Genomic DNA, 20,959 nt, shown 5'->3' with positions numbered 1-20,959 from the left:
GTTGTCGATTGTTGGAGGGATGTTCAAATGTATTTTAAATGACGACTGTCAACTTATTGTTTGAAGTTGGATGTCAACCAACCACCAACCTATAATCGTTAATACATAAGCTTATAACTAACCTAAAATTATTAGTGCCTAGTGAGGTTGCGACGCTGCATTAACAAAAACTAACTTAGCTTATTTAAGGGTTCTTAAATCGCAGTGACACTTGAATATAAAGGTAGCCCACCTATTGGACATTATCGAAAACGAGAATTTATAAGTGAAGAAAATGCTCATATTGGCTTCAAATGTGCGATAATTACTTTAATTTTGGTGTACGCTTCTAATTATATATGTAACTTAACTAAAGTTAGGGGGGTGTTTTTCCCAGTTCGGGGGGTATGCCCCCTTCAGGTGGAGTGTCGGTTCGCGCCCTGCTGATATGGGGCTGCGGCGCGCGGAATATTTTTTTATCAATCAGCGGCCTTTTTACACGATTCGCAATGCTTTGGTCTATGACGTATACGCCTCTTGGATAACGCTAGTGGCGCGGCGTTGTGGCAGATTTAGGCAACTCGTGGGCGTTTCGCGTGCGATCAGCTGTACCGTTTACGTTATTCAATTTGTTGACTGTTAAAAAGTGGTCTCAAAAATTAAAAAGAAATAGGTGGTACGAGGTACTGTTGTGTTGTGGGGTTTGTTCTTCGAAAGATTTTCTTGCATCCGGCTCGGTAGCAAGACCAAGTTATTTTTTATTTCATTGTTTTAGTATCTATAATATATTTTAGTTGCGATATATATAATTTAGTACGATAAAATAGTAAATAAATAAAATTATTATCTGTTCCACATTTCCGAACAATTATTATATATACGATAATCTATCTTACAATCAAATAAATACGAAGTAAAAATGATATATGCAGTGAATTTGAATGAATATTTCATAGTTCGTGTAATTACTTACCTTTCGACACAGATTTTCCGCGAAAAAAGTCTGCGTAAATATTCTGAAATGCACACTTAATAATAGTCTGTTTCATGATATCGATTATTCTGTTACAATAAACAAACATCCAAAACGGGCAGTGACTTTAAGGGGTTACATGGGTTTCGTGTATTCAAAAAATCGATTTTTTTAATTAATAATAATCGCTTAATAATTTCTACAACATCTCAAGAATATTATCCTAAATTTTCAAGTCGATCCGAATAATAGTTTCGAAGATACAGCCTTTGGAAGGTGTGCGCTCCAAGCTAGGTATAGAAGGGTCAGCGTGCCTCAGGTATAGTGAGCAGCTGCTCGTCTATTGTTTGTCTGTCATTGTTGTATATAACTTTCACTTCCTAAGGACAGCTAGTTTGAAATATTTTATTTGGTGAATACTCATTGAAGGACGAGGTTCATTTGAGGTTATCCCAAGTTTCTATTATAAAATTTATAAAAACGTGGTATTATTAGTGGTTATCTAGTGTCAGTTGTGAAGTTGATAAACAATGAATAAAGTTACAAGAAAACAGTTAACCCTTGGAGCTCGTAGAAAAGATAGACCGAAAAAAAGGAGTCGGTCCTTTAATGGTCAAAATACGGAAACTGATGATAGTTCCTTCCCGAGCACCTCAGCAAAAAAATTAAAAGGTGATGATAGAGAGCACGTGCCAGAAGACTACACGCTCCAATATTCAATCATAGATTTTGCCTTGGTTTTCTCAACTCTCTCATCGTTTGTGCGGTGTTCTAACATTATTAAAAATGAAGATGAAGATCAATTGTGTAATGTTAAAGTACAGTTTAAGCAATGTTCGAAATTTGGTCTGGGATTTAAAATCGTAGTAGAATGTGAACTATGCGAACCGAAATATATTTTATCTTGTCAAAAAATCGGAAGAATGTATGAACTAAATCGCCATTCATTCATTTTTATTCAGGTTCATTTTTATTATGAGAATATTGGGCTTAGGGCTCGCCGGATGCAAGAAATTCTGCGGCTTGATGGACATAAGCAGTTCATTTTTAAACCAGTCTACATACGATTTTTATATTGGTAAAATATATGAGTGTATTGATACAGTTACTCAAACTCTATTCTCATCTGCTGCTCAAGAAGAAAAAAAATTTACAAGTCTGGAAAACGATTTACAAGATACGACAGATGTGAGTGTTTCCGGTGACGGTACCTGGAAGAAACGAGGTTTCTCATCACTATATGGTGTCAGTTCACTAATTGGATGTTGTTCGGGAAAAGTGTTAGATGTGTTGGTGAAATCTTCTTATTGTAAGTTATGTGAAAGCTGGAAAAATAAATTAGACACTGCAGAATATGAAGAATGGAAAGACGAACATATTAAAACAAATCAATGCACCGCCAATCACACTGGGGCATCAGGAAACATGGAAGTCTCATTGGTTATTGAAATGTTTAAACGCTCGATTGTCAAACATGGACTGAGGTTTGTGAATTATATAGGAGATGGGGACTCAAAAACCTACTCTGGTCTTCTCAAAGCCCAACCTTACGGTGAAGATTTTGTTATCAATAAAAAAGAATGCGTTGGACACGTGCAGAAAAGGATGGGGACCCGTTTGCGTGAGTTAGTAAAGAAAACAACTGAGGAAAAAATAGTAAAAGGTAAAAAAACACAAAAAAAAACTCTTTCTGGCAAAGGTAAACTGACAAGTAAACTAATAGACAAATTAACTGTGTACTATGGTTTGGCGATAAGAAGAAACTGTGAATCAGTGGATCTACCTATTATCACTATAGCTCTACAGATAAAAACCTCAGCACGATAAATGTCCAAAAGGTCCAGACTCTTGGTGCGCTTGGCAACGAGCATCAGCTACAAATACTCTTTCATCATTTAAACATGACTATACTCCATTATCAGATGAAGTTTTGATTGCTATGAAACCAGTATATGAAAATCTTAGTAAGGATGAGCTTCTGGAACGGTGTGTTGGTGGTTTCACACAAAATAACAACGAGAGCTTCAACCAGTTGATCTGGAAAATTACTCCAAAAATACTTCCTGCTGATTCGAAGATTGTAAATATTGCGGCATTAGTCGCTGCTTGTATCTTCAATGAAGGAACATCAGCTTTATTATTGATTATGCACGGTATGGATTTAAAATTAGGCCGAAACTCCCACGAATATGCCCGAATTTCGGATGAAAACCGTGTGTGCGCAGCCGAAAAAAAATCTGCGAGCGAGACTCGCGAAGCTAGAATCCGTCATCGACAGGAGCAAAAGGATGCCCTGGACATTGCAACTGCTGCAGGATCTTTACTTAATGGCCCAGGAATCGACGATTCACTGTAAGTCACAAAAAACATTTTTTTTTCCACTTTTATTGTTACTCAAAACTTTAAACGCGTTTTTCTCGGAACTGTGTTTTCAAAGTCGGTTGTCAAAAGTTCTCAGAAACTACTTAACCGATCTTGATGAAATTTTACACAGGTGTTCGAGATACAATTTACTCGTAGTTGTATGCAGGATTTTTTTTTTCCAACTACAACTATTTGAAAAAAAAAATGTCGAGCAAATTTGACCGAAATTATCATTTTTTTGGAAAAAGGTCTGCCAAAATTCCAATTTTTACTTTTTTTTTCCATTTAAATAGGAGTTTATGGTCTTAACTAAAACACGTATTTTTTTTTCATTTTAGATGATCCTGTCAGGAGTTATGTTGACAACGCGGACGCACCTTTTTTTCCAGGGGTCACCGGAAATGACGTCACAATGGCGGAGTTTTAATTTTTTTTTTTAAATCTCGGAAATTATTCTTTAAATGTGTATCTTTAGGGCAGAAAAAGTTTGAATTAAATAAATAATTTTTTATACAGAACAAAAATTATTGAAAATAGGCCTTTTTTCCCCCTACGAAACCCATGTAACCCCTTAATGCAAATCATATGTTCACGTCCATGAGAAAAACGACCTCGAGTTGCCGCCGTTAACCGACCGAAGTAAGTAAAAACAAGTAAAATTAAGTAAGTAGTATTATTATAGAACGTTTTAAGAAATAGTTAATTTGAACAAAAGAAGTAAATAAAGTGGGAATAAAAAGGTATACTTTGAAATATTTTTAATTTTGAGCTTATTAAAATATCCTAAATTATAGTTGTATGATAATATTGCAGGTAAGAAGTGAGACAATAGAACCCTGTGCCGATTTCAAAGATGTCAAGTTTATAAATACAATGTACATAGTTGCTTTTGTATATGTAGTTCAGTTATTTTTTGAGCAAACTCTTTAAAAAAGCTAAACAATAAGTAATTATGAAATCATTTAGTCAAGGCTATAAGTGCCGTTTCTATATTACTATTGCAGCTACTAATACTATAACAGCATACTAATGAATTATGAAATATTAAATTAAGCTAATATAGTATATAATAAAGATACAATCTGTAATGCGTGTAAAGTAAATACGTAATGATGCTTATGGTAAATTGTCTATGTAAAATGTTGACTTCTGTCAAAACTCAAAAACTAATTTGTAAAACATCAAACACGTCTAAAATGTTTGCAAATTGAATTTAAAAAAAGTACATATTGTTTTTAGTAATACATATAATAAAAACTTTAAAATTATTAATTTTAAATGTATATCGTAAATAACGTATATCTGTATTTATTGTCAAAATCGTCACGTTCGTGTAAAATTTTACTGTTCATATAAATTACTATAATGTCTTAAAAACAAATTCTGAATCTGCTGTACTTCTGCTGCTGGTATACTGAATACAAATTCATTCTCTAAAATGTGGTAAGTTTAGAGCTATAAATAAATTTCTCATTACATTAAAATTATTTTTTTATAATAAAGTATACCAAAAGTATATTATTATTCCAGTACTCCAGATTTACCAAAAGAGTTTAAAAAATCCTCTGAAGTATTGCCGTTTTCAAAATATGGAGTTTCATCACTTGAAGAATTCCAACTTGCAGAAGGGCAGGTGCAACATTTAGAATGGCTAAAGAAAGCTGGTTTGACCAATGAAGAAGTTAAGTTATATCAAGATAATGAAGCAGGGCTTCTTGAGCAACATAATAAATCTGAATCCAGTATTTTAAAACAGAAGCTACAAATATTGTATAGAAAAATTAATGAATTTCAAGAGAACAAAGACAGGTATGTTATATTCTATTTTTGTTTTACAACTTTTTAGCTTTTAATATTGTTTGTTAAGGTTCCTATCTTTATATTTGAAAATAAACTATGTAACAAATTTATAAATATATATCTCCCTGTTACATAGATATTAATTCCTCTCCCAATAATATATGGTATGTGTGAAAACTATACAATATACATAAGGCATTAAATTGCCCTTAATTTTTTTTTGTAGTTGATTATAAATTATTACATTACTTTTTTTGGTTATTGAACTTTGGTGAGCATGTAGTTTTTAGTTTATTTTAAGCAATGCAAAATGTTGCAAAGGAGTAGGTGATATAAAACAATCTTAACATTACAATTTGTACTATTCAAATATGTGTAATGATTGCAGCTCAGATAAAAATGAAGATGCAACACCCAGTACTTCATCTAATATTGAATCTAATCAAAAGAATACAATAAAGTTTTACCCAAAAGGCCATCCAATGAATGAACTAAAAAAAATTGAGGAAAATCTTTTTGGCCATTTAAGAAATGATGACATAATGCCAATTACTAAACGAAGAAAAGTCTTACGAAGGTTGGACCGAAAAAAGGATAGGATATTGTCTCAACAAAAACAACTGCATATAGATCCGATACCATGTTCTTCAAAGGCTAAATCGGGTAGTTTGTGGGATGTGAAAGATATACCAGATAGACTTAAAGAGCCACCAAGCAATAGGTTGGTTTGGCCTTATATTGGTCTAATATATTATATATTATTATATAAAACATTATTTACTAAAAAATATTTGGAAGGCGGTCAATACTTATCTAATTGAGAAGAAACATTCAAAGTCACTGTACTGAATAACAGGGACTCCATTTCTTGCAGGGCTTTCTTTACTGAAAAATATTGAAAAGTTCTTTGATTTGAAACATGTTTCAGTGCAAAGTAGAAATGAAACAACAATAAAAACTATTTGCCAATGTGATCTGAAAATATATGACAGTACCTTATGAAAAGTTAGGCATTTTTTAAACTTAATTTATGTTTTAGACCTCTTATTGGCCCAAAAAATCAAACTATGTATACCATTAAGGATAATAAAATTGTAAGATTGGAGCAGGAAAGTCGGGAGGAGTTCCGGGCAGTTGACATTGTCCTACCACATAATCAGGCAGAGGAACAATTGTTAGAAGGAACCAAGATGAGTCTTGACAACATTAAAAGTATTGAACGGTTTAAAGATTATAAACCTGGAATTCCATCAAAGGTATACATATTGCTGATTCATTATTATTTGTAACAAATTCACCACCTCTCTCACTTAGCTGTTGTTACAAATGCCATAAATGGAATGTCTTTTTGCTACTTATCTTGCCTACAGTATTGATGCACTTGATTTTATTCCTTCTAATATGATTTTAGGTTCTATACTTGAAGAATATTGCACCTTCTGTAAGTGAAGATCAGATTTCCCTATTATTTAATCAATTTCAACTTGAAAATGGTGGCCCAATTGATGTGCATCTTCTGAGTGGCCGTATGAGAGGACAAGCATTTGTTACATTTAGAAGTAAGTTATAAGTTAAAACTAATATTTGTGATAACTGTTATCTGTGATATTAAGTCAGTCCATTTTTTAAAATTAATCAAAGCCTTTATCATATGTCTTACTAATCAGACATATTATTACACAATATGCTTAGTCAGTGCAGTTACACCCTAATGTTACCTTAATTCTTAAATTCTCTTGTAGTGAGTGGCATAGCAGTTATTATATTCAAATAAACATACCAATTTAAAGGATATCAATGTAAAGAAAGAATATACTAAACATACATTTATTTCTAACAGGTGAAGACTTAGCAATACAAGCATTAGATGAAGTCAATGGAACAATTATGTCCGGTCGACCTATCATTGCTGAATTTGGCAGAAACAGCAATAGAGTACAGAATGAGAGATAAATATAAAAATATTGTATTTAATCATAAGTATTACTATGCTAATTATACTCTATGTATAAACATTATACCTAATTATTAAGAAAAAATACAAATTCTGCATAATATAAAGTAATATTCCTAAGTTATATAACTCTTTAAGTGGTCTTTATTTACATAACAATACTTAAACTGAAAGTGTAAAATTACGAATTTTGATATTGTTGATGATTGTGTAATGAGAATTTAGAAATGTACAATTCTTAAAATCTAGTGTTAGATTTATCTAAAGTTTTCTTTAAAATACTAAACATACATTTTTAAATCCAATTCTGTTATTAATGGAAGTAGAGTTTCTGCCACATACCATTTTCAATGTTCTTAAACTAGTGCCCAATATAACCTACATATAAAAATCAAACAATATAACCTTACAAATACAAAACGCGCGTTCCATTAAAAATTGTAGATAACCACTCACACAGACATACATTTTTTAATTCTTAACTTTTTGTCACTGCTTTAAAAGTCCTCTAACATAATTCAATTTTAGACCAGTTTACAGATTAAATTGTCTTTGAACTCTTAAACTTAACCAACACTTGTGTGCTCTCTCAGCTGTCTCCTATGTGAAACCATATTGGTTATCAAAAAATAATGTCAAATGTGGCCTTTTCAGTACTACACGATTTTTAGTGTAGCTATTATGAATTTTCGTAATAACAATGAACTGTCACTTTGACATTTAAACCTGTCAGTAGACTTATTGAACTAAGCATGTTTTTGATCACATCACTGTTCACCAGATTTAATCTCATTATTAAAGTGAAGCTAGATTAGCTGGTATACCGTAGTTTTAAACGTGACACTGAATTTTGGAGAAGCTAGTTAGCACCCAAGAGTGGATCCGGTGTCGAGCTTAAGCGCCCTCCTTCGAGGAGGACTTGCGCCGTCTTTTGACGACGCGTTTCGGTGACAATCATTCATTCTCCTTCTTAGCGGGTGGCTCTTCAGCGGCTGAAAATGTTATATACCATTTAATATATTTTTATTACTTTAGCCATTGCGGTAATAATAAATGAAACTTAATTAAAAATAATAATTGCAAACAGACACAAAAAAGTATTTGACCGAGTTGGAGAAATTTGTTCAGTTTTCGGATTTAGGAATAAGTGGTTAAATGTTCCCTCCAAACCCACTAACATAATAACAACATACATATGCACATTTGCAAGTTTTCTGCTCGCTGGTAATATTTTTATAACAAAGCCACTAATTAACCAACTCACGCTTGATCTCATGATGAGGATGCGGGTGCGCATGGTGCGGCGGGTAATGTTCCGGTCCGGGTGGGTAATAATGTGGATATCCGGCAGGGTAACCACCCGCGTACCCCGGGTAATATCGTCCACCATATGCACCACCGTAACCACCTACAAATATTAACCCGTACAAACACTCATATTTCTAAACATTTATCAAGAAGCTTTTGTAGTTAATGAATAGAGAATCTCCCACTCTAACCCGAAGGGCTTGCTATATTTCGGACAGAGACTTTCCCCTCTCTCTACTCAGTGTTTAGGGTCTGTTAGACATTTAGTGTTAAAAATGAGTATATATAATTATATAACCTTAAACTATCACCGTTTTTGAAAATGATTATAATTTATGTTTTATTAATTTAATTAAATAAAATTTAAGTTTAAAAAAAAAATTAGATTAGTGTCAGTCATCACTTCTGTCGAGCGTCCCGAAACGCACTCATTTTTTAAATGCTTATCTATTGTATGTTGATATTGTAGGTTTACATTGTTAGTAAGAATTTTTAAAACCAGTTTAGCACTTTAAGATTTATCAATAGAAACAAAAAATAAAAAGTTCTTTATAATATTAGTATAGTATGTTTTTAACCTGGTGGCGGAGGTGGACCTCCATGAGGTGGCTGATGCGCAGGCGCATTAGGGTTTGGTGGCATCATCATTCCTAAAACAGAAGCACCAATTATCGTATCTAATATAATTTATATTTTTCTTTATGACTAAAAAATATGTACCTGCATTAGGCGGGGCTATATGCGCTTGAGGTGGCGGATGCGCAGGCGCATCTTTAGTTTCCATCTTGATTTCATGAGGTTTCTCTTCTTTGCGCTCACCTAATAAAAAAATATTTTTATTACCTCTATTATCTATATTTATTATGACAGTCGCCTACTCATCGAGGGTTGAGTCACAGGGACTAGTACTCTAGGGAGTAGGGATTTTTTAAAGTAAATTGTTGCATAAAATTACACTTTTAAGTAACATATTTTTCCATTAATAGCTTGACCTAGTATTATTTTAAATAATGAGTAATGTGTAAATGTATCAGACTCCAAATCTATGATATATCTATGTATATCTATCTATGTAATAGAAAAAAATACCAAATAATTTCCAGTTAACTTTGTATTATTACTAATCTAATAAAAAATAAAAAAAAACTTTTTACACACAAGCTATTGTAAATGTTATTCTTATTTCTTTAATTGTATTAACATAGTATTTACATAATAAAGGCATATTTTTTTTATATCTAATGGATTTATTAAATATAAAAATTCTCACCCTCATTTTCGTGTCCCGGTGTACTATCCGGTATCGCCTCTTTATTTTCCGGCAGCTCTGTGGTCATATTTTCGTCCATTTTCACTTCACTGGTAGAGACTTTGTCAACTTGCGTTGGCGCATTTGGTCCGTTTGTTTCTGTTTTTATCGGCTGTTGACTTGGTTCATTTGCAGGCTGAAATTATTTTAGAAATAACATACCATAATCATTTTTTTAGTAATTATCAATAGGACATGACCATAAATCCCATCATATCATGTACATTTTTTAAAGGTTGAAATTTTAAGTAAGTAATACCTCATCCTTTCTCTCTCTGACAGTAGTATGGGCTGGATTGACTCCACGTCTCATCTGCTCAAGGGCTCTCTCAACCATTCGAGTGAAAGTCTCTTCATCAACGGCGGGTTTGCAATGCTGAAAATATGAAATGAATTGAATTATATTTCAAGAAAATTGATTGTTCCAATCTTCATTTAATAGAAAGACTACTCTTATCATTAATTACTTTGAAAAATGTTTATTAAAAATAATACATATTAATTTGTTTCCATTTAAAAATAATAATTTTTACTACGGGATAACTAATTACGGACTATACAAAAATGTATGATAATATAACTCTTGACCTGCAATCTGTAATTCACGAAATATCATTGGTGTACCCACATTCTTAATTATTTTTTTAAAAATCATAGGCTAAAAATGCTATAAATTACAAAATATTAAGTATTTTTTTTAGGTTTTGTAAAAAAAATTCCCAAACATTTTCTTATAAAATTTTATAGTTTTTTTGAACATAATTTTTAATGTACCTTTTTCAGTTCCTCCTGGAAAGCCTCGCTGCTCTCAATAAACTTGCGTTTTTTCGCTTCAAACTTCTCTTCAATCTGTTGCAACTCGTCTTCCAGTTTCTTCTGATGCATTGTGAGTGATTGAACTTGTTTTTTCAGAATCTAAATAAAATTAAATGTTATGAGTCACAGTTACAGTCGTTTTCGATATACAGATACACAAAATTCTCAATTTAAACTGGTAGTTTATATTAACGTATGCAATGCAATGCAATTGGCGAGTGGCAAAGTGTATATCTGACCTAATGCCTGGCGCGACTAAGGCCGTTTGAATCCCGGCTGTGCACATTTTCTACCCGTATTTGCCAATACAGCAGAAATAAAACCGGCATTACTTAGACAATAATATCAACGTATGTTCCAGAAGACTTGTGAATTTTGCCAATTTTTTTTCTCTTACGTCATCCCGAATAGTGCTTTATGTAACCTATGATCCTAAACCCTGTGCCGATCACTCCAACTTGTAGGAAAATGTCATTTTATACCGTACCAAGTTTTCAAAATTAATTTTTCGCACTAGTTCAACGGATCGTCCTGAAAAAAAAAATTTACTACTCCAGTTTGGCAAGCAGCTTTAAAAGTTCGCGCATTTAATAAGGATTCTAACGTCGTATAGCACTTACTTCATTATTTCTTAGATCGGCCATAAAAAATTTTTTTGTTAATCAATAAAAATTTCTCTGGAATTACAAAAAACGATTCTAGTGTACCCAAAGCGTGCTTTAAATAAGATGGCGTAAAGTATGAGCGAGACAGATAGTGACGCTACTTATTGCTATTGACACACGCACTACAGGTCAATACGCAACGCTCCTTGGTTTACTACGCATCTTTTCGTATTCGCTGGTGTTATTTTGTGTTCTAACTACTTTGGCTTCGTTTACGGACTTGTTTGCTTGTGATTTGGATTTTACATTTGTGATCTACGACGACCTTTACTTTTCCCTGGTTACTTACGTGTTATTGTGTATTTGTACCATACCATGGCTACGTACAGGAATATGCTGACATGCACCTCATTTATGGGGAATGTTTATGTAATGCCAGTGAAGCCGCTAGACGGTATCGCGAGAGATACCCTAATGCAGATGGCTATCCGGATCACAGAGTTTTTACCAATGTGCACCGTCTACTGTTCTCTGAGGGGGCTTCTTGTGAATAATGGACGATTTGCCCGCTTAATTTCACGATCTTTTTTAAGGAGATGTCGAGCCTGTATTGCAGCTGAAGGACGGCAATTTGAACATCTTTTATAAAAAAAAGTAATAAATCTTATCATAAAAAAGAAACTGTCTATTTTACTTATTTGCGTCCGTATGTCATAAGCGTCACTATCTGTCTCGCTCACATTTTATGGAATTTCTCTCTCCATCTTATTTAAACCACGCTGTGGTCATTAGGAACGTTTTGAGTGCGCTAGAATCATTTGTTGTAATTTCAAAGAGATTGTTAAAAACAGACTTTGTTTAACAAAAAAAAATCTTATGGCCGATCTAAGAAATAATGGACTCAGTGTTATACAACTGTAGAATTCTTATTAAATGCGCTAACTTTTAAAGCTACTTGCCAAACTGGAGTAATACATTTTTTTTCAGGACGATCAGTTGAAGTAGTGCGAAAATTAATTTTGAAAACTTGGTACGGTATAAAATGACATTTTCCTAAAAGTTGGAGTGATCAGCACAGAGTTTAGGATCATAGGTTACATAAAACACTATTCGGGATGACGTAAGAGAAAAAAAATTGGCAAAAAGTAAATATTTGTAACAACAGGAATGAAAAAACTGTCACATGGTGTGCATTATCTGGAATAACAAAAAAATATCCATAACTTCAAAAATACAGGACTTATTTTTTTTTTCTGATAACTGGTGTGGCATTACCTATGAGAAAATTTCGACTTGACGTCGACTTTTGGGACATCCTGTATAATGCATAGATATTTGTGATTGTTACGAAAAAACTCAAAATCTATTGGACATACATATAAAATTCATTCACCAATTCATTCTTGAGTGAGAAAAATAATAACAAAAATATTTATTTATCGCTTTTGTGATATTTTTTCTAATCCAGGTCATGTTTTCAGGAGATCAGCCTACTGTGATGGACACACCGTCGAACTTTTGGGTCTAAGGCATTTCGGTTTCCTCGTAATATTTCCCTCCTTCGTAGACCGAGTAAAAAGCACAGAGTCCATTTAGTACACATTCAGTAAAATAAAATAACGAACCTGCATCCTTGCGGTAGTAACGACAGATCTCACATCTGGTACAACTGTATCGGAGAATATCTCGTTGATGAGGCGGTGGTTTCTCAAATAACGCGCGTACGACACGTGCTTTACTGATAGACCTTCGTCTTGATCTGAAATATTTTAAGTTATTGTTTTAAAAAAGCGACATGTGAAAAATATACAGATAAGTGTAGCTCCATGTTCACCAAATTCGGGCTTTACAAAGCCCTTTAGATACACGTTAGGGAATAAGTAACAGTGAAAATTAAAAAAAAAAAGAAAAGAAAGTAACTGGAAATTTAAAAAAAGAATAAGTAACAGTGAAAATTAAAAACAAGTGTTTACTGGCGCTAGTCATAGGATAAATCACAATCCGAACAATTAAGCCACGGAGGCCGTGAACTAAGTTTTTCGGGAACTTTTCTGAATGCACCCATTAAGTCAACTAGTTATATGCTATATTTGAGTTATACACCATCAATCCATAGTTAGTATTTTTATCGGGTTATTTTTGTATCTATCAACGTCAGAACAATTTTATGAAGTTATACTTTCTTTTGACGCGTTAGGACAAAATTGTGAGAATATTTTTTTACGATGCGCGCGCACAAAAAACGACACCCTGAAGTTTGCTTTAATCAATTTTCATTTTTTTCTATTGATATTCTCGTTTTTCTATAAAAGTAGAATATTTTTAAAAAGATTTTTATCTTGTTAAGCCAAAGTTTTATTTTTAATTGTTATAAGCTTATGAAACAAAAAATATGCTTGAATTTTGGTTATGTAATTAGAATTATTAATTAAATAAAATAAAATTCTATTATTTCCTGGGTTTAAAAACCTTATACAATCAAATATTTACTTAATAAATTGCTATTTTCTATATATTTCAATGATTGTTTGGAACATAAAATTCTATATATTTTAATGATTGAAAAAAAATCATTCATTCCACTCCCATATATAGTTTCGAAATGAAGTGAATAATTCACCTTCTTCATCTTCAGCAGGTTGTATGTCAATTCTTCTGTCCTGCTGTTGTTCTTTTTGTGAGCTGCCTTTCTTGCTTGAGCTTTCTTCTTCCAAGGCTCCAACTGAAAGTATTAGATGCAGGATTAGATAAGGAAATATTATTTAAAATTCTATAGACAATCATTAATCAATTCATTCTTATTCTGCGATTAGTTTTAATGTTTAAGGGTAAAGTTACCTGCCATTACAAGAGGGAATTTAATGAATTCCTGTGTTCATTTTACTTAAAAAAGAGTATCTTTAGATAGAAAAAGAATCTGAAGAACGAACAATGCTTTCGTAAAATATCTTGATGCAATTTTAATTTGAATAATTTATTGTAAATATTTTTTTGTACTTAAATGTACTTTAATCGACGCTACTAATTCAGTTAGAATAATTATAATTTGTATAGGATAAACGGCAAACGAGCCTGCGGGGTACCAAAGCTAGGCTAAAATTCATTGCAGCATGGACACCAAGGGTGCATTGCCAGCCTTTGCAGGCAGGAGTATGCTCTTTACAACTATTATTAATAAATAATACGTAGTACTTACTACACATTAAAAAATCCTTAATGGATATAAACGCGAGTTTAATACATTATTTATATTTTCATATTTATCCTTAATATATTTGGTATTATGGCGTTATGTGCTGAATTAAAATCGCAGTTTTACCGTTAATTTTCGATACAAATAATTAAACATTAATTTTTTACAAAGCGTTTTTATCCGTTATAGTTTTAATCAACCCTTCTTAACGTTTGGTTTATTTTTACTAATAATAATAACCTATAGGCAAAAATAGATGTCACAATCAATATTGCAAGATTGAATCTAATTCTAATGATCTATCTGTATATGATTCTACAATATTTTGATATTGTCTATGTTTAAATATCCGGTTTGTGGTATAACTCAGTACAACCAAAAAGTTTAGTTCAGACTGTAATTTATCAAGTACTTACCGACAGCTTTGTTCTTGGCAGCAATGTACGCAAGATAGGTCGGGGAGTTGTGATATGCCTTCAAGGTTTTCTCGTACTCCGACTGTGCGTTAGTTATGAGGTGAATGTGCATGGAAACAAACCGTGTGCTGTTAGTCACTTAGCTTATGAAGGGATGCTGATTGCAAAGGGATTTCTGTAACCCTCAATAAAACCAATAACGACAATCCTTGAACCCGAAACCCAATCAATTCTTGGTTCATAAAAACTAATTTACGTCATTGTAAAAACAATGAATTAAATTCATTATTGGTTTCGTGTGTAGAATCGCCATTGAGAATTAGAGCCAGTGAGAGTGCACTACAATCTGCCTAAGTCATCCAAACAGCGAAATTTCTATACCCACTCATACATATACTTTTAATAGGACAATACCTAACACCACATTGGTAGATTTTTAATGATCTAACACGAGTTCAACAGACATTAAAAGTACGTCTTTGACCTATGAGATGTCAGAGTTATTTGCCGTGTAAAACCCATATAACATATGTATTTATAACCAGTGTTGCCAGATATGAGGATTTCCCACTAGATTAGAAATAGGGGCAGAATAGAGGAAAGGATATTTGGTTTTTGTTTAGGGGAAATTTAAAAAACCCGCCAAATACAGTTTTTGCTATTAGATATCACGTTCCTGATTTTGGAACTAGATTGAAGACGTCGTAATCGTAATAATGTGAATAGGATCCGTGTGGTTAACCTTACTAATATATTCGTTTAACTAAAACCGAATAAAACTTGAACCAGTCAATCCATTCTCTAATTACAGATATTTTGCGTAATGCCTTTCATTTCCGTACATGACTGCAGCCTTAAAGAATCGCGACATGGCCCATCCCACCATCTGCTTGGTGAGGGTGATTTCTGGGGGAAATCAACGTACGTCGCCGAGACCATCTGGCAACATTGATGTAACGCCATTTTTTAAAAACTTGAATTGTAGGTAATTTAAAATTGTTTAAAATTTATTTTTGTATGAATTAACTAACTAAAGGTTGTACATTAACAGCTGTTCACCTGTTGTACACTTTTATAAGACAAATAAGTACAGATATTAATAAGCTAGAAAGTAATCATCACGCCTAGCCAAATTTATATTTTCAGCTAAACAATTATAAGTTTCTCACCCTGGACGTCTAAATCTATTGAAAGGTATTTCAAGGGAATTGTCAAATCACCATAATTTGGAATGTTCAAGGAATGAAACACTGAAACAATTGTTAAGTGAACCAAGCGTGAGGTGAATGCAAGGGGTACACAAAATTAAACCCTGTCAGGTTGGTACCTCTGGTCTTATGTGCGAGCCATTGAATATACGCCGATGAAGATTGGTAGGCTTTTAACATTTCTGTATACTGCGCCTACGTTGGAAATAAAAATTGCATCCATCATTTGGAATTGAGACCAACTACACTACATCAAGTAATTATAAATATGGACTATTTATATTTGTAGTATAATGTTTATTTAATGTTTACTAATTAAATATGAACTGGTACTCGCTACAATGTATAATGTAGCGAGCAAATTATACATAAAACAAACGTAACAACATCAATGTTGGGCTCAAAATTTGTTACAACGAGTTACAATATTATTATAAAACTATTTCTAAAAGTATAACTCTTGAGCAGTGTTGGCCTAGTGGTTTCAGCGAGCGACTCTCATTCCTGAGGTCGTAGGTTCGACCCCGGCACCAATGGACTTTCTTTCTATGTGCGCACATTAAACATTCGCTTAACATTCGCTCGAACGGTGAAGGAAAACATCGTTAGGACACCTTGCCTTAGACCCAAAAAGTCGACGGCGTGCGTCAGGCACAGAAGGCTGATCACCTACTTGCCTATTAGATTAACAAACAATGAAACAGATACAAAAATCTGAGGCGCAGACCTAAAAAGGGTTGTAGCGCCATTCATTTTTTTTATAACCTAGACAATTAGCAATAGTAAAAATCTCCATACCTTTTCCGCTTCATATTCATCGACAAAGGCATACTTCTCGGTTTGAGGTAAGTCTCTCCACATTCCACCGATAATACGTCCAATCTCCCATAATTTTAGATCGGGGTTTGCCGCTTTCACCGTGTCCCATACTCTGCGAGAGTACCTCATGTATGGCATAAGTGGCTTTTCTGGGGGTTTTGGGGGCTTTGGTAAACCGGCACTCTGGAAAAATACAATTATTATTTAAAAAAATATAATATATCTACAACCATATAATCAAACATAATCGTTCCACAACTGAGCGTTTTCTAAGGCAGTTTTTGCCACGCACCACCACTATGTGGAACCAGCTGCCCACTGAAGTATTTCCGAACCAATTCGACTTAGGATCCTTCAAGAAAAGAGCGTGCCAATTCTAAATAGGCCGGCAACGCACTTGCGAGCCTTCTGGCAATGTGAGTCGGCGGCGGCATCAATTAACATCAGATGAGCCTCCTGCCCGTTTTGCCTCCTATTACATTAAAAAAAAACATACATTGTCTTATTCTACAGTTAAAAAAAGGAGTAGGAACCTCCTTATAACTTACCCCACCAAGCCCCTTCCCAATTTTTTGTGGTTGGAATCCAGGATGAGAATGAACAGTAGATACAAATGGACTGGTCTTATCATCTTTCCCACTCTGGGCCGCTTGGCTAGACCCTGACGTGGCCCGCCTTGCGCTCTCTGCACCAAAACGCTGTGGTTGCCACCCGTACCCCGGGTGGCCCATCGGCCCACCCTGGTATTGTGGGTGGTACTGGTATTGGTTATGGTGAGGCGGTGCATTCATACCGCCTTCAAGCCAAGCAGCGCGGCAATACAATGAAAAGAAAAACAAAAAGCGTAAGGGGAGAGGAAAGGAGCGGGCAGCAAAATAAAATAATGCAATTCAATAAAGATTTTTAGTTGAAAATACGCCTAGTCTAAATTCTTGTTACTTATACATCTGTTTGATGACATTGTAGATTTGTTTGTAATATCATGTGAAACAATCAATCTTAATGCGCAATGTTGACAGATGGAAGAGAAGCATGCAGAAAGATGAAATTTTATCATTATAAGGGTATGATATATCGTTAGTTTTAAGCTTGGAGTTTCTGAGGTAATCTTAATAACTTTTAGTGAAACTTTTCATAGCCTCTGCCTCTAGGCATATTAATTTAAAGCTATTAGTTTGCATGGCAGTGAAATTATTTAGTAGGCTCTAAGAACAACAGTGATTGCGAGATGTGAATGGAAAACGGAAATGTGATAATCCCCAAAGAACCTAGATTCCAAAATATTAAAATAATTTTGAAAAATAAAAAATTCACATTGAGTCATTACCTTTCATCATACCGAAACTCATTGGTGCCCCCGCAATCATGTAGTCTGTTTCAACATAACATAACATGAAAAAAACAAAAGAAATAAGTCTATGCGTAAAGAATAAAAAAGAGTGTTACGGATGCAAAAATTGTAATGAAGCGGAGAATGCGTCATGCTTCTCAGGATATATTAAGTTAGATACCAGCATTGGTTATGTCCATAAAATAGGGAAAATGTTTTAACACTTAGATTTATAATATTTTTAAGACCATGAATACTTGTTACAGTTACAATATACACTTTATATTTATTGAAAAATTTATGAAAATATTTTATAGACAGAACCCACAATTAACACCCGTCAAGCCATTGGTCATATTTTGTACTTGGCAGGTTAACTATGTTAGTATCTAACAACATACTAAAAACTGAATATCATATCTATGCATTTGGCATACCAATAACTAAGTATATTCATATTGTAAAAAAATACAAACGCGGGTTATTTTGAGGACTTGGCATCGACATTGATGCGTTTTGTTTATAACTGTTGGGTGTTGCCATAACACATTCCACTCTGAAAAAGAATGAAGAGATTCATAAGGTCATTATAACCTTACATAGTTATCTACCAAAGACATTGGGAAGCAATTAAAATTAAAAGCTTCACCTTAGATCATTTCAAAGAACTCAAAACTGAGTAAAATTTTAGACATTGATAAATTAATAGTCCCAATCATATTCACATAGTCAAAGATTCTTTAGTTAAATTCTAATTATTTCGGTACATTACTATTACTCCATTGGTCTTCTTATTGAACAGATGAAAGAATATTCGAAAGTACTGTATAATACTGCATTTTTATGAAGCTAATACAACAAAATTTACGATTAGATCAAATTTTAACTTATTAAACAGTGACCAAAAACTATTGTAGGCAGACCGCCTTTTTACTCATTTGAATGTGTACATTGCATTTAATCAATAAAAGTAGGAGTTAATTTATACCTGTAATGTTAAAATTTCTTCTTTAATTTATCTGAAACGATAGAACTAAAAAACACAACATTGATAAACTAAAGCGTCACAGCAATGAACGCGACGCCATTTTCTTATGATTTAAGTAAGCCGTCAATTGTCAACGATGACAAAAATATGAATATTGTTTTTATTAAAGAAATTCGCCGTTGATATAGTTGATATTTATACATGGGTCGGCATTCTTTATTTTATAAATTGAACATTATAGAACTAAATTACTTTATTATGTATAATTTTATTTTAGTGATACGAAATTGATATCAACGTCATCTAGCAGGAAGTTAATTTTAATATTCATTTTTTAAAACAGTGAGTGCATGGTTTAAAAACAGATGTCGCTAATAGACCGTACATTTAAAAAAAAAATCTTTTTATAAAGTTTTCAGTTTAAATTACGTATTTTTACCGCTTTTTATATTAGCTAAGACATTGTCTTTTATGGGTTTACTGACCAAAACTACAGGTCAGCGCTACTTGTCTCTTTTGGGTGGGTACATCCGTTATACCCGTTCTTCATCGAATTATCTAAATAAAAACTACTACATATATTATGTTACTTTTAAGTTTAAGTTTAACCTTTTTTTGTCCCTAGTAACTGACCAATAATAGGAAGATTCTATAACGCGGCAATAAATAATATTATTTAATGCTAAGGAGCAAATTGTCTTGTTGAATTATTAAGTTGACAAAAACTACGATATGAATCTGCAGTTTAAATCTATGATTTTTGAATCAATTAAAATATTTGTATCATTTATAACAACGCTGAATGCAAGTACAGTAACCTCTTGCTCTAATCTAGTTTCACTCACCCGCACCAAATGTCACTGGGTCACATCGTGGTCATTGTAATTTGCGACACCTGTCATCTGCCAATCAAATTAGCAGGCGGAAAGGTTCCGAACAAACTGTGCCAAATGAATACTAGCATCGCCCGATTTTATAGTGTATTACCTGAAATCGTAAAATTTCAAGTATTGGTATGTAAGCTAAGGTTAACAAACTTGGTTTGGAATAATATTTTGCTATTTTATTGTTTACTTTGATTATTAAAGATAATATCTTAAAAGTATAAAACTGTATAATTTTCTAAACCTTTATATATGACTTATACATCTTGAATACATAGTCTGGCACGGACTCGCTAATGAACTTTGTGAGTGTGAGCTATGGCTGCCAACACCTAAATACCTTTTTGTCCTACCAAAAAAAATAATTATCTCGCCATTCGGTCTGCTACGCCTAAAGACAAAAAATGTTTTTAGAATTTGGCTGAAGTTGCAATGATCATATAGTCGGGTCCCAAGGGTAGATGAGGGAAAGATAAGGTTTTGTATTTTAGATTCTTTATAATAAGTCATGACTCTGAACCAAAGGCAAAATTTAACATTTAAAACATTTATTTATTTATTCAAATAAATACATAGGTCCTTCAAGTACTGAGCCAAATCGATAATGTCGAAAAAAATGTCATATAAACAATAAAATATTTACTAAGTACATAGCGAACATGTCGTAAAGAAGTCAATAATGTCCAGACAGCATTCAATAGGAAACGTCTGTATCTGAGCAACAGACTGGTTCTGGTCCTTGGGATCGCCTCAGATTTCTGTATCTCTTTCATGATTATTTGTCAATCTAATAGGCAAGTAGGTGATCAGCCTCCTGTGCCTGACACACGCCATCCCTTGGCTCTGCATAGAGATTTTGGGTCTCTATGTAAATGCGGTCATTTACCATGGCGGTATCACGTAACATCAGGTGAGCCTTCTGCCCGTTTGCCTCCTATTATATATTTCAAAAAAACGACTTTATGGGTCTAAGGCAAGTCGGTGTCCTCACAATGTGTTCTTTCACCTTTCGA

General features: G+C 33.3%; 2 protein-coding genes across 6 annotated transcripts; one reads left to right on the top strand and one right to left on the bottom strand.

Annotated features, from left to right (window-relative positions):
- The first annotated feature begins 4,617 nt into the window (after positions 1-4,617).
- On the top strand, positions 4,618-7,141 carry LOC123711630 (RNA-binding protein 41-like). 2 transcript variants are annotated; one of them, XM_045664271.1, is made up of 6 exons: positions 4,618-4,759; positions 4,847-5,125; positions 5,505-5,837; positions 6,216-6,372; positions 6,528-6,675; positions 6,957-7,141. In XM_045664271.1, the coding sequence occupies exons 1-6, from the start codon at positions 4,755-4,757 to the stop codon at positions 7,067-7,069; spliced, it is 1,035 nt and encodes a 344-aa protein (XP_045520227.1). In that variant the 5' UTR covers positions 4,618-4,754; the 3' UTR covers positions 7,070-7,141. The 2 variants fall into 2 exon arrangements, with proteins under 2 accessions (XP_045520227.1, XP_045520226.1); XM_045664270.1 differs by having other exon boundaries at positions 6,156-6,372.
- On the bottom strand, positions 6,930-19,165 carry LOC123711629 (SWI/SNF-related matrix-associated actin-dependent regulator of chromatin subfamily E member 1). Of its 4 annotated transcripts, none has more exons than XM_045664266.1 (15): positions 19,063-19,165; positions 18,551-18,630; positions 18,072-18,116; positions 17,293-17,540; positions 16,724-16,927; positions 14,718-14,799; positions 13,729-13,830; positions 12,734-12,867; positions 10,462-10,602; positions 9,947-10,063; positions 9,649-9,823; positions 9,099-9,197; positions 8,957-9,028; positions 8,335-8,478; positions 6,930-8,062 (listed from the first exon to the last, which is right to left on the bottom strand). In XM_045664266.1, the coding sequence occupies exons 2-15, from the start codon at positions 18,615-18,617 to the stop codon at positions 8,025-8,027; spliced, it is 1,668 nt and encodes a 555-aa protein (XP_045520222.1). In that variant the 5' UTR covers positions 18,618-18,630; positions 19,063-19,165; the 3' UTR covers positions 6,930-8,024. The 4 variants fall into 4 exon arrangements, with proteins under 4 accessions (XP_045520222.1, XP_045520223.1, XP_045520224.1 ...); XM_045664267.1 differs by lacking the exon at positions 14,718-14,799 and adding an exon at positions 16,045-16,120 and having other exon boundaries at positions 19,063-19,152; XM_045664268.1 differs by having other exon boundaries at positions 17,293-17,429; positions 19,063-19,152.
- Between the last annotated feature and the right edge of the window lie 1,794 nt (positions 19,166-20,959).

The sequence above is a fragment of the Pieris brassicae genome, chromosome 7, assembly GCF_905147105.1.
Source record: "Pieris brassicae chromosome 7, ilPieBrab1.1, whole genome shotgun sequence".
NCBI classification, from domain to species: Eukaryota; Metazoa; Arthropoda; class Insecta; order Lepidoptera; family Pieridae; genus Pieris; species Pieris brassicae.
Note: the sequence above shows the minus strand (reverse complement) of the source record. Positions and strands in the feature narration are given on the sequence as shown.

Bases quoted from the DNA above. Each gene is read 5' to 3' on its own strand.
- LOC123711630 (XM_045664270.1), top strand. The intron at 6,373-6,527 runs GTATACATATTG...ATATGATTTTAG, and splicing joins AACCTGGAATTCCATCAAAG to GTTCTATACTTGAAGAATAT. The intron at 6,676-6,956 runs GTAAGTTATAAG...TATTTCTAACAG, and splicing joins AGCATTTGTTACATTTAGAA to GTGAAGACTTAGCAATACAA.
- LOC123711629 (XM_045664266.1), bottom strand. From the start codon at position 18,617: ATGGCAACACCCAACAGTTATAAACAAAACGCATCAATGTCGATGCCA. The intron at 18,117-18,550 runs GTTTGTATTTTT...ATGTTGAAACAG, and splicing joins AAGTCCTCAAAATAACCCGC to ACTACATGATTGCGGGGGCA. The intron at 10,603-12,733 runs GTTCGTTATTTT...AATTTTATTTAG, and splicing joins TTACTACCGCAAGGATGCAG to ATTCTGAAAAAACAAGTTCA.